General features: G+C 36.4%; 1 protein-coding gene across 1 annotated transcript; it reads left to right on the top strand.

Moving 5' to 3' along the window:
* Window positions 1–5,003: 5,003 nt before the first annotated feature.
* On the top strand, window positions 5,004–12,833 carry LOC130048687 (tripartite motif-containing protein 66-like). Its single transcript, XM_056145704.1, has 4 exons — window positions 5,004–5,064; window positions 5,196–5,248; window positions 10,403–11,967; window positions 12,770–12,833. Exons 3-4 carry the CDS (start codon window positions 10,433–10,435, stop codon window positions 12,831–12,833), a joined length of 1,599 nt encoding a protein of 532 aa, XP_056001679.1. The 5' UTR covers window positions 5,004–5,064; window positions 5,196–5,248; window positions 10,403–10,432.
* The last annotated feature ends 1,049 nt before the right edge of the window (window positions 12,834–13,882 follow it).

The raw sequence follows: 13,882 nt of genomic DNA, 5'->3' as shown, positions 1-13,882 counted from the left end.
TTAAGAATTCAAGATTCCAAAAACAGAAAATATGCAAGCAGATTACTTCAGTGAAATATTCAATTCCGATGACTGGTCTATTAATGAGAATGTATTGCATATGTTAGATTCGCCGGCAATAAAAAACAAAGACGTCATGCAATTCTAGATTTTAGGTTCCTGACTCTCGGGATAAATGTATTTGATTTTGACTGCTCATGTGAAAATAATTAGCTGATACCACGTGTTGTATTAATCTTTCGACTTACGTCATGTATTACTAATGTGATGATATTTGAAGCCAGACGGGTTCCTGTTGTTTCTAAGTGAGAATCGGCTCTATATACTGACCCTTATTGTAGAATTATGCAGATCAAAAGTACCATGAATTCGTCAAAGATGTCATATAATTGAAAAAGATCAACATTTTTAATAGCTGGTTCAGACAAAGAAAGAATATTTGTAAAATCACCGTTTATTACAAATATTTTGATTTTGAAAATCGGTTGTTTGAGAATAATTCTGCATTAAAGAATAATGAAACTGATTAAGGCGAGCAGAGTGTATCTAGAATGTGCAGTTTCAAAACACAGTGTTTTTGTACCTGAATGATTCAGATATAGAAATGTTCCAGCGAATGCAGTAATATATAATGTCACTGGAATTCGGGGAAAAGCAGCAGTGTTAATAAGTAATTAATATAATGCTGCTGTTTTCATGCAGCAGAACAAAGATCCAGTGTTTGATGCAGTAATCAGTCCAGTGATTTGAAATATAATGAGATTTCAAATTGGTGTTTTAATTCTACAGATTCAGCTATTTGAATGACAAAATTGTACATTTTGATTTTCATAATATATGCATCATAATTCCAGTGAAGATACTTGTTAATATAGGTCCTCAGTACTCCTTGTTTGTCGTAAAAGGTGACTAAATGGGATGATCTTTCGGATGAGACCGCAAAAACCGAGGTCCCGTGTCACATCAGGTGTGACACGGTAAAGCTCCCACCCTGCTCAAAGACCGTAAGCGCCGAGCATAGGCGTAAATTTTGCAGCCTTTCACCGACAATGGTGACGTGTCTATATACATGTAAGTGAGAGCTTCTTGTGAGGGATGTTAAACAATACATATAATCAATCAATACGGTCATAAAACAAATGACGAAAGATGCGGATGGAATGATGAACATTTTTATATACATGTAGTTAGAATGAAAGGTTACAGTGAGGGACATTACAAACAAACGAGTTGTTTGTCGTCTCTATGCTTAGGATATAGTTGTTCTATACTCGGAGGAACTCAGTGAGAGAGAATATAAAGGGGTGTACCGAAATTGTGAAATTCGCAAACTCAGAGTTCTGACACTTGGGCGGGTGCAACATAGTCATATATATAGTGTTGATAAAACATATATTATGTAAAGTCTGTCATCAGTATGGGTACGTTTTGGGGCATATGTGTTTAAAGAAAACACTTGTTTTATACTATTGTCATTTGATAACTTTAAAGTGATGACTTAACAACGATGCTGACTGGATGAAAAATTCGTTTGATTTCTTAATCATTTAATGACTTTTAAAGTGATGACTTAACAACGATGCTGATTGGTTGAAACAATTCGTTTGATTTCTTTGTCAAAATTTCGTTCTGAGTTCATCTGCACTAACCACGCGGGACTACTTTTCTCTGGAATGCGCCTTTCCCGTTCCAACTGTAGCGCTATATATAGAAAGGGATTTTCCACACAAGCATATTATATATAACGAATGCATTTTTCATTGCTATCAAAAATAAGTACAACTGAATATATAATTAAAATACAAATTAATTTAAAGAAACAACATGCATTGTACATAGGCGATGACGTGACAGAATAGTTAACTTGATGATGTAGACCACTTGATGACGTAGACCACTTACTGGTAGAAGTAGACAGATTACACAAGTTCCCGGTATGAATCGTCTGCTTTACGAGATCGATAACATGACGGAGTAAGTGGCTACTTCTGATCTGGTAAATATTAATGAAATTGAACTGCGTTATATTGGGCTCAGTCAACGAGTGCGTTTTAGATGAAGAGGTGTTGAACTTTTTACTCTATATTGAAATGGAGCCGAGTTGCATTCCACCGTTCCTACAACACAACCAGTGTTCAACGTCTCCTCCAACACAATGCAACATAAATACGGTCACCAGTTGTTATCTTCCTTCATATTCAATTCAGCTTTTAAACATTGCACCTTTAATTTGGCGTATAACCCATTTATAAAATCTGCACAGTAACTGTTCCTGACCTGAACGCACAGTCATGCCGCATTGTTGTTGTTTTCATTCTTACATATATGTATTCCTACGCGCCATTTCAAAAACGTTAATTCAAGCTTTTGATGGGAGAAATTATTTGTTTTTCTATCTTAAAAACATAATTAAATGCGTAGCGCATTGATGAAAAAGTTTTCTTTCCAATGTTTCGTTTGATACATGCATCAAACAAAGAATTATAAGTTTCATTTCTTAAGTAAAAAAAAAAATCGTCCGGCGTTCATCTGCACTAAGCACGCAGGACTACTTTTGTATGGAATGCGTCTTCCTCGTTAGTGCTATTTGCAGAATAGGAATTTCCACAAAAGCATTGTAAACAAAATGTATAAATTGTTTGATGCTAACAAAAATAAACACAACCAAAGATATGAATAAAATACAAATCAATTTAAAGGAACAATGCACATGGGCTCAGAGCTGACGTGGCAGAATAATCAACTTGATGACGTAGGACACTGACTGGTAGAACTAGAAGTAGACAGAATGTAAACATGAGTTCCCGGTATGTATCGTTTGCTTTATGAGTTCGATTTTGATCTGGTAAATATTAATGAAATTGAACTGCGTTATATGGGGCTCAGTCAACGTGGGCAATTTAGATGAAGAGGTGTTGAGCTTTTTACTTGATATTGAAATGGAGCAGAGTCGTATTCCACCGTTCCTACAACACAATCAGTGTTCAACGTCTTCTCAAACGCAATGCAGCATACATCCTGTCACCACTTGTTCTCTTCCTTTATATCTAATTCAACCTTTAACCATTGCACCTTTAATTTGGCGTATAATACCCATTTTAAAATTCTGCACAATAATTCCTCCTGACCTGAACGCACAGCTAATTTTGTTGTTGTTTTCATTGTTACATATAGGTATTCCTACGCGCCATTTCAAAAACGTTATTCAAGCTTTTTGATGAGAGAAACTATTTATTTTTCGAATTTAAAAACACAATTAAATAATAAGAAATAAAACTTATAATTCTTTATTTGATGCATGTATTACACGAAAAATTGGACGGAAAACTTTTTCATCAATGCGCTACGCACCGAGGCTTTTATATTTCATACAACATAACAACTTTCGACTCTACTTTTCTGTTGCACGCAAGGCATTGAAACCTTGAATGTCACCCAACACAGGTGAACTACCTATTACAAACCAGTTAAATTTACCCTTTAGACCCAATCTATCAAATTTGAACATAAATAGTACCCCAAGACATAAAAAACAACCCAAAACACTGTCACTTGTTCCGCTGTAAACATTTATAACTTATTCATAAGTTGGAACAAGCATGCAGTCTTCTAAATCAACCGCGTTTCGCGATTTTCGGTATTTTATTTTTCCGCTGTATTTTTAACCATAAGCACCTTGAGTGTACAAAGAGTATATAGACCCCCTCTATCGAATAAAAAAAAATACAGGACCAATAATTTATTCAAAATATGCCATTTCTCCGTCGATTACTTTCATATATTAGTATCTCTCAAGTGAAAATCTCAAAAGCTTATATAAAGTAGAAACTGACTATGCAGAACGATTAGTCTGCGGGAATATCCACATATTTTGAATAAATCATTGGTTCTATATATTTTTTTCATGGGGTGGAGGGGATTCACATGTACATAATTACCGACACATCCACACGTGTAACAACCAATCAGCTTTAGCAAGGTATATTAATTATATCCAAAAATATAAAAGGATAGGTACATGCAGCATGTATTGAGATATCAATAAATAATTTAACTGATGAACTCGCTATTCTTAGCGAAGAAATGTGTTAGTGGAAATTTCTCATCGATGTATTAGCGCTGACAATAAATGAAACATGACATCCATATACAAATGTACATGTATTGGATATCAAAAGAACGGTAATTTATAAGCTCCCAAGAGCATTAATTGTTTTTGTAGGTTCGAATGCAACAGCTATAATGACATAAAGAAGAAAAGTCAAATAAATACCTCCCTTTTAAATACCCCTATGTTTCGTTACTTAAAGGTGATGCGTAACATTTTCTGCTATGTAGTCGTATTTGATGGACTCCGATTCTGAGCGTCCATGCCTTATTGAAATCCGATCACTATGCCCTAATTAGCCGTGCGGCAGTGGCGCCACCTGCACGGAGGCTATGCAGACCAAACCTGAATATGTCTTGTCATAATGTCACAAAGATCTCACAAGCTGGCAACAAGATAGGCAACTGACACCCCTATATACATATACATATACGAAATAGAACTTTGCAGAACGACCACGTCTAAATACACAGGCACTTAACACAGTTTTACAAAGATGTGGGTTGCTGTTGTTCATGTATTTCCTGAACTAAATTTGCCTAAAATACAGGGGTTCAATTGGTACAAAAACATGCAATGGAATATGATCATTGTCAACACCAACTCCCTGATTCAACGTGGCTAACATGTATTCTTCAGACGGGTCATTAATTTTAGAGATACATGTACATTCTATATATATCATGGTCAAACAAGTTTATTATATTTCTATTATTAACTAAAGGTTAAACTAGGAAAAAGAAATGAATAAAATTTGAAATGATATACACGAGATTTTATAAACATGAATGTTTTGAGCTATCTAAATAATAACATTTGTCTGTACAAATACTGTATCACGAGCTGGGTCGATTTTATTTAAACAGGAGGTAACATGATACTAGATAGTGTGTACACGGGATCGATCACACCACTTACAGATGTTAGAAGCACGAGATCGAAATATCAGACTAGAGGTAAGACAAAATAACATACACATTCCAGTGTCATCAAATCGTTATAATGCATAATATATTTGTTTGAATGATCACACACATTGGTAAGATACTTTTGCTGACATTCATTATCGTAAATTCTTAAATTTCAGAATTTTAGGGGGGATGTATCTAATATGATGGTAAAGACCATCAAAATTACCAGGTAAGAGTGTAAAATGTATTTTTATAAAATATATACTCATAACCATTGACAACGAGAAAAGAATGATCTTGAGTAAATTCTTTTAATCTGTTACAGATGTACAATGTATGTGTTTGAATTAAAGAAATAATAAGATCGGCGAGCATTAAGTGTCAAGAAATGAAATACTAGCTTGAAAATACCGATGTATATTTAATTGCTGTTATAAAATTTAGAAATTCATTTCAAAATTAAGGATTATCTCCTTCATGCATAGCTCTTATCCTCAGACGAATTTGACTCCACTTTTTTTGGCACGCTGTTTTTGGCTATAATAGCTCTAAAACTTCATTGTTATTTCGGATTTGAAACATTTCGGTTGAGCATCACTGAAGATACATTATTTGTCGAAATGCGCATCTCGTGCATCATAATTGGTACCGTATAAGTTTTACATATACAGTATTCGTGATGTCCATCTGTTATAGTCAAAACATTTGAAGTCACAGTGCAATGAACGGATGCTAACTCAGCGCAGATTGAAAAGATCTAAGCTTATCGCCGCGCACGGGTGGGAACAATTTTCGGCGCAGACTCCCTTGGAAACATTGGATTGAAATTCCAATTTCTAAGTTGATTTTCAATCCACTTAGTTTTACTCTTATCGTATTAATGAATTATGATATTAAACATTTGGTAAAACGTATTCAAAACGAAAGTCTGAGCTGTATAACAGACTAAAACCAAGGAGAACATAATTATTTGTTCAATTTTAATAATCCATATAGCTTATCGCTGAAAAATGAGCGGGTAATAGGCGCATGAAAACTGCAGTTCCTGATTTCAATCACCTTTTAGCTTCCACTTCAGGCGCAAAATATTTGTGTAAGATCAACTTCTTCAATTTCAATTTAACCACGCATGTGACCCGTAGACTTATCACAGCATGTTTGTACGGGTAACCTTTCAAGAAAACGGTGTTACACCCCAAATTTGGGTTTCTTATATAACACCCCAAATAGTCGCCCGTCCCAAATCGTCGCCGGAGACGATATGGGCATAACTTCACACTCCGAATTGCCGTCCCCCTTGCGGTAACTATTTGGAAGCATCATTTACATACAAAATGGCCCTGTTTGTTAACTCTTTCTCATCTCCTCCCCTTTCTTCTTCTTCTTCTTTTTCTGTGGTCGAGCTATGACCACAAAAGGTTCTATTAACTTTACAAGCATGATTCGTGTCTTCTACTTGTTCTGTTGTATACTTTTTAAAAAAGATTTATTATGATCACAGTATTTGTTATTGTGGTTTTGGTTGGTAGTAGTTTTGTTTCTATTGAAAAAATTGTATTTGGTGGTGGTGGTGATGGTGGTGTCATTGTTTTCTATATGATTTTTATTTCGTCCAGTCCCCTAGAGAGAAAGAAAGAAAGAGAGAGAGCGAGAGAGAGAGAGAGAGATGTGTCCGACAATAAATCGTTTTGCCTTTTGTTATAGGGTCATTCTGCTGAACATAGGGTTGTTAGGTCTTGTACACCGCAGATGTGTTAATGACCTCAGATTATGTTAGATTACGCCTTTTAATCGCCGTTTAGACACTTTCCTACCGTTTGGACAATCGTGAAAACCTCGAGAAACACCCACCCTTCCACTTTATTTCTCTATATTTTTTGTTTAACTCGTTGCGATGTTCCCTCGCTCTCTCTAAATAAGTAAATGAACAAACAAGCATACTCTCATTCCAGAATTCTCATTTTTGGGGAGGTATGTCAGAGGGCCACTTGTAATCTACTAGCAGAAAAAAGAAACTGTGCATTATAAAATTTAGTATAATTTTTCTACATTTATTGTTTGTATTTATAAAATCTAAACAATCGATAAAGGTGATGTTTTTAAATAATATCGGATAGCACCCCACTCAGATGCATGAACCTTTTCATGGTTAGTGAATACATGTTCTTTATTGAAGTGTTCGTACGCACGAGTTTTACTGGGCAATACTGTTTGGAGTAAGAATTGTAAAACTATTCGTTAAGGAAAGAATTTTAGTTTTGACAAAATTTACCCCTCTGTCATGCCACAACTCTTCGAAAACCAATGTAATCTTGCTGTTGGGATGCTTCAAGCTGGAATGGCACACAAAATATCGTAGCAGGACACTTTTGAGTTCATCGGAACACCATCCAGTCATTATGGAGACGTTTCCAACAATCTGGTAACACTCGGGATATACCACGTTCTGGGCGTCCTCGTATGACGTCGCGTCGACAGGACAACCACATTAGACGTGTGCACCCGCGAAATCGTTTCCAGACAGCAAGTTTGACTGCTCGTAGCATTCCTGGACTTCGACCAATCAGTTCAAGTCGTCTGCGCGAGCACAACATCAGACTAAGATGTCTGTTTGTATCGTCGTGTTGTGCAACATCGACAATTCGATGGAGGTAACGTTATGGTGTGGGATGGAATAACAGCACGTGGAAGGACCCCTCTACAAATTGTCAATGGAAATCTCACCGGTGTACGCTATCGAGACGACATTATTCAGCCCCATGTGATACCTTTCATACAAAGACAAAAAAATCATATCACTCTACGCGGCTGAGTTAAGGCTTTCCTCATAATGTACCAGTGCTGTAAAAAAATGTACTTTACCGCACAGGCACATTTATATGACGTCACAATGAAAAATACGTCATGATGAAGGTCATGACGTACATATCTACATTCCTTTTGCGGTTGGAAATGTGAAAATATTTTTTCGTTATTTACCACCGCTGTCAAACAATAAACCGCAATCGTGTAAAAGTTTCTGTCAAATGGGATATATTAATTCTCTTTGATATTGAAATATTTTCAATTTCTTCTTTATATAATATACATGCTAAAGTAATATCCATATTATATTGTGATCTTGATATCGCCCCTAATCTTCACATATATAGTGACTTTCACAATGAACTCATTTGCATAAACAGGGTATATGTACATACAAATTTCATCATTGGCACGACACCCCGAGGTTTTTGAGTGATAAATGTTTGATTTATGTGACATGTGAACTTCAGTGCAAAAGGAAAGTTAGGGGAGCAAGTGATGGCTTCAACAGAAAACATCTTTTTCAGGCTAAATTCAACTTCGTATATGCAAAAATCACCGCATCTTGTATATTGAATGCAAAAATTAGACATGTTACAAGTCACGATAAACTTGTTCTCATCACTTTTCAAATTAAGAAATTAATATGTTTTGAAGTTATATTAACTTCAACTTGCATTGATATCTGGATATCGTGCCAATGGAACCATTTATACATACACGGTACGATTTTATCTTGATATTTGATCACGTGATATACAGCTGATATAGAGACTGTCGGTCTGGTGAAAAATGTATGGGAGGTCAATATGCACTTAATTATATATACATATTCTTTTTTATATAAGGGTTTTGTGTACAGAATTTGTCAAAAATTGATCTGTTTATAATGCTTTTTTCCTGACATATTTCTAAGGCCCTACTTAACACAACTGCGTACAACAAAACAACGCAAGGCCATATGCTTCACGTGTAGTCAGGGACTTTTTTTCATGAACAGAATGTCGATGTCGTGCCTTGGCCAGCTGTTTCCCCCGATTTATCGCCGATCAAACACGTCTGGGATGAAATGAAACGACGTCTACGCCGTTTACCAAATCAGCCAGTGATATTGGCTGATTTAGGCCAGGCTTTAACGAACATCTGGAACAACATCCCTCAAGCATTTCTGAACACTTTAGTGAGATCAATAAGTCGCCGTTGTCAAGCATGCGTGAATGCAAATGGTGGTCACACGCGTTATTAACTTTGTTAATTCAAGTTCGAATACCAGTGTCTTTCGAGTGTGCTGAAATTGACGTTATTCGACATTATCATTAATGAATTATGAAATGTTTCTTAATAGTATTACACAAAATAAAATTTGTTCATTGTTATTTTTTATTATTTTTTTCATATATTAAATAATGCAGTTTCTTTTTTCCACTAGTATACATACAAATTGCAGTCCAATAGGTCGATAAAAACCAGAGATATAGGTGCGGTGTGGAAAGACAGAGAAACAGATCAAGGGAAAGTTATTTACCCCCATATAAGAGGGGTACAATAAAATAACTGTGTAATATATCCTAAAAACGTCAATGAAATATTAGCAGGCGATGATTTAGGACGGACACCGATTTGGGATGTATAATAGTTCATCCCAAAACGTCTCCCCTAATGATAGTGCAATATTGTCCCAAATCATCGCCTAGGCGACGATTTGGGATGGGATGACGGTTTGGGATGTAAATGGTGTATGTGTATATGGAACTCGATTTACGAAGAAAGCTGTTCTACTTCCCATGCATTATTGCTATCGCAAAAAGTTATTTATATGTACATTTACAAGCAATGCTTTCATAATTATGAACAAGACTGCGTTAGATTATATGTGTATAAATTATTTTTGTTATTGTATATATATAATATGCATTCAGTGAAAAGGAAAGATACCCACAAAATCAATTTTCAACGCAAGCGCTTTCATTTCACAATACTCAGGCGTTACATTTTAAAATGAAAAATGTCCCCACCCGTGCTCGGTGATAAGCTTAGATCTTTTCAATCCGAGCTGAGTTACATTGTAGCATCCGTCCACTACATTGTGACGTCAAATATAGGGCTCACGGCGGGTGTGACCGGTCGACAGGGGATGTTTACTCCTCCTAGGCACCTGATCCCACCTCTGGTGTGTCCAGGGGTCCGTGTTTGCCCAACTATCTACTTTGTATTGCTTATAGGAGTTATGAGATTGATCACTGTTCGTTATTTTCAACTTTCATATTTCGACTGTAACAGATGAAAAAAAAGGACATTTCTTCCCACTTAATGTTCGCTGCTTTTAAGATAGGCTGGTTGTCACAGATAGTCATAATTGCTCGCAGTTTAGAATTCAGAGGGGGTTGCATTATACCTTTCTAGTATGGAAACAAATTTATGGTTATTTATTATGAAAAGAAGATAACGCTAACATAATTCTAACGTGTAAATTGATTGTTTTAACCTTTTACATGTAACACTTTTATTTAATTTCACATCCATATTCTACAAATGAGAACTAGCACTGAAAATTTAATGGTTATTTCGTTATTGACAGTGAACTACTTATGTGAACCCGACGTCAGAAATGCTGCATCCCCGGCGCAGTGCCCAGGATGTCCTACTGTGTGACTCCTGTCAAATTGTCCCCTTACAGAGCCACTGCGAACTTTGTAATATAAACATTTGTACTAACTGTGTAGGAAAACACCTTTTGGATTCGTCTAGAAAACACCGAGTCATTCCGTTCAAAGAGAAAAGTTCTAACCCTAACTACTCAGAATGTCCGAAACATGCTAACAAACACTGTGAACTTTACTGCGAGGAATGTGACGTTCCTGTCTGTTCTACCTGCGTCTTAGATGAACATAGAGGGCATATCTTATGCGATGTTTTGAAAAACGTCAGTTCTAAAACAGAAGTCATACAAAACGATTTGGAAGAACTAGAGTGCAGAATTTATCCTCTATTTGAACAAATGGCCTCTGGTGTCCAGACTGAAAAAAATGAGATAAAAATCAATTACGGAAAACTTACAACAGCTACCGACCAACAAGGAGAAATCTGGCACCGAGAGATCACCACCATTGTCAACCAACGAAAAGCTTACATTGTGGAGATGGAAACTAAACATATGGCTGCCTTAGATAAAAGCACAGATGAAATCACACACGTTTTTACAGAACTTAAACAAATTATTCTAAACCTGAAGGCACTATTAGAATCCAATGATATCTCTCTAATCTCTACCTACGAATCTAGGAATAACGAGTTCAGAAAATTGCCTCATAAAGTCCGAGTTACATTACCAAGTTTCTCTCCTCAGATAATAAACACAGACCAGCTCCGTGAAATGTTTGGTTGTCTGTCATCATTATCTATTAATAAAGAAGAACATGACTACACAATGAAGTCAGCAGAAGCTGTATCATCTCATCCAGTCAAACCAATGAAGTCACGAGAAGCTGTATCGTCTCCTCTGGTCAAACCAATGCAGTCACCAGAAGCTGTATCATCTCTTCCAGTCAAACTAATAAAGTCTCCAGAAGCTGTTACGCCTGTTCCAGTTAACCCACTGCTTGATGAACCGCGAGTTACTGCCACCATTGACATTGGGTATGAAGTTCTAACACCAGTACGCAATGTTAGCTGTCTCAGTGAAAATGAAGTCTGGATATGTGGGAATAACAACTGCATGAAGCTCCTCGACCTTCAGGGTAAACTACTGACATCAATACGAACCAAGTCAGGGTACTGGCCATGGGACATAACAGTGACACGGGACGGAGATGTTCTTTATACTGACCCTTATAATAAAACTGTAAACTTAGTGAAAAATAAACAGATACAGAGCGTGATCACGCTACAGGGATGGAGACCTCGGAATGTCTGCATTACCTCCTCCGATGATCTCCTTGTTACCATGGACAGCGATGATGGAAAACAATCCAAAGTTATTCGTTACTCTGGCTCCACAGATACACAAACCATTCAGTTTGATGATAAGGGTCGTCCTCTCTATTCACCTGAGCGCTATAGTAGCAATAAATACATAAGTGAGAACAGGAACCTGGATATCTGTGTGTCTGACTGGAAAGCTGGAGCAGTAGTGGTGGTCAATCAGTCTGGAAAACTTCGATTTAGATACAATGGTCATCCGTCTAATATCAATGAATTATTTTGTCCAGTCGGCATCACTACAGACAGCCAGAGTCACATCCTGACATCAGAAATTAAAAATTACCGTATCCACATCCTAAATCAGGACGGACAGTTCCTCCGTTACATTCACTGTGATCTATACACTCCATGGGGTTTATGTGTGGACATCAAAGACAACCTCTTTGTGGCGGGGTGTACCAGTCAAAAAGTGATTAAAATCCAATATATACAATCACAGTGTTAATTACACATCCCAACACTGTTGATTATATCTACCAACACCGTGTTAATTACAGCTCTGTGTCGGTGTATTACAACTATTAAAGTGTTAATTACATCTGCAAAACTGTCAATTACATATCTAAACACAATGTTAATTACAGTTGTATGTTAATTAATGCAGTGTTTGTGTGCATAACCAACCTGTGTATTGACACAGTTTATTTGTGGTTGTTTATTTGTGTCTCATTGAACATAATTTCGTTTTTATTGTCTGTTTCATTTTCATTGTATAGTACTATACACATGTATTATAGATATATATTCTTTTAGCTAATTAAAAAGAAACTACAGCTCATTTTGCGCAAAAATCATGATATGACAATTTCCCCTGACCTTTTAAAAAAATTTGTTACATAGTTGAATGAATTAACTTTGCGAAAATAACAGTTATCTAAAGTTGAAAATTCTCGTTTTACTGCGATATAAATACTTTTTGATGGGCTATACAAAAACAATTGAATCTCTTCCTCTCGGTCTTCAGACGCATGCGCAAAGGTGGTAAACAGTACAGCTTGTCGTCCAGTGAGAGAGAATGTAGTGGATAGACCCAGAATTTTGAAAATATTCTGCGAGAAAAGAGGTAAAAATAGAATGAGATAAAACTCATACGTGAATTAAAATTTACGTTGGGATCAGTATGACCGTTGGGGAAGCTAGGAGAAACACATACAGGACTCAGTGGCGGATCCAGGATTTCCTAAACGAAGGGCATGTCAAAGTCAAACACTTGCCAAATTACTCAGCCATTTTTAGTGCCAAATCTGGACTTTTGACCAAAATTAGGTGCGTAAAGGGAAGGGTCACGAATTGACTGTTTTTCAGAATTTATTCATATACTCCTATGTACGTAATCCTACCTGTAGTGTGTCCAGAGGTCCGTGTTTGCCCAACTCTCTATTTTGTATTGCTTTTAGAAGTTATAAGATTGATCACTGTTCGTTATCTTCAACTTTCATTACAACTTGAACATATTTCAGAAATGTTTTTGTTTTACCTGTCGTCGAGAATTTTTCACTGATATTGAGATGTCATCTCACTAGCTGTAGGTGAAGTTCCAAGAATTAAAACTGATGGTTAGCGCTCAGGGTCGTAGCAGTGATTGTTCTTTTAACATGTCAAAACTTTCCGCGACACATAACCTCTGTTGTTAACGGTGATATGAAAGTTGATATTAACGGCATACAATAATGAATAATAACTCAACTTAATGACAAACGGGATTATTTCAGCTTCTCCATCGTCAACTTCCAATACTTATGTAGCAATATTGCATGATCACCTTCATATGGTGTTTATATATCTCAACTGATTCGATACACAAGAGTTTGTTCTGCGTATGGTCTGCTTGGAAATCAAAGCAGGCTTTTGACAAACAAGTTTATTGTGCAGGAGTTTCAACAGCCTCGTTTAGAATCAGCATTTCGTAAATTCTATGGTCGTTATAACGATCTAGTTTGCCAATACAACCTATCATTGGGTCAAATGCTGTTTGACTTGTTTCATACCGATGATTACGCCGTTCTTAGCACACTGATTTTCACTACTGATACCTCGGTATACCGGATCAAAATATAGGGCTCACAGTGGGTGTGAT

The sequence above is a fragment of the Ostrea edulis genome, chromosome 7 (genome assembly GCF_947568905.1).
Source record: "Ostrea edulis chromosome 7, xbOstEdul1.1, whole genome shotgun sequence".
Classification (NCBI taxonomy): Eukaryota; Metazoa; Mollusca; class Bivalvia; order Ostreida; family Ostreidae; genus Ostrea; species Ostrea edulis.
Note: the sequence above shows the minus strand (reverse complement) of the source record. Positions and strands in the feature narration are given on the sequence as shown.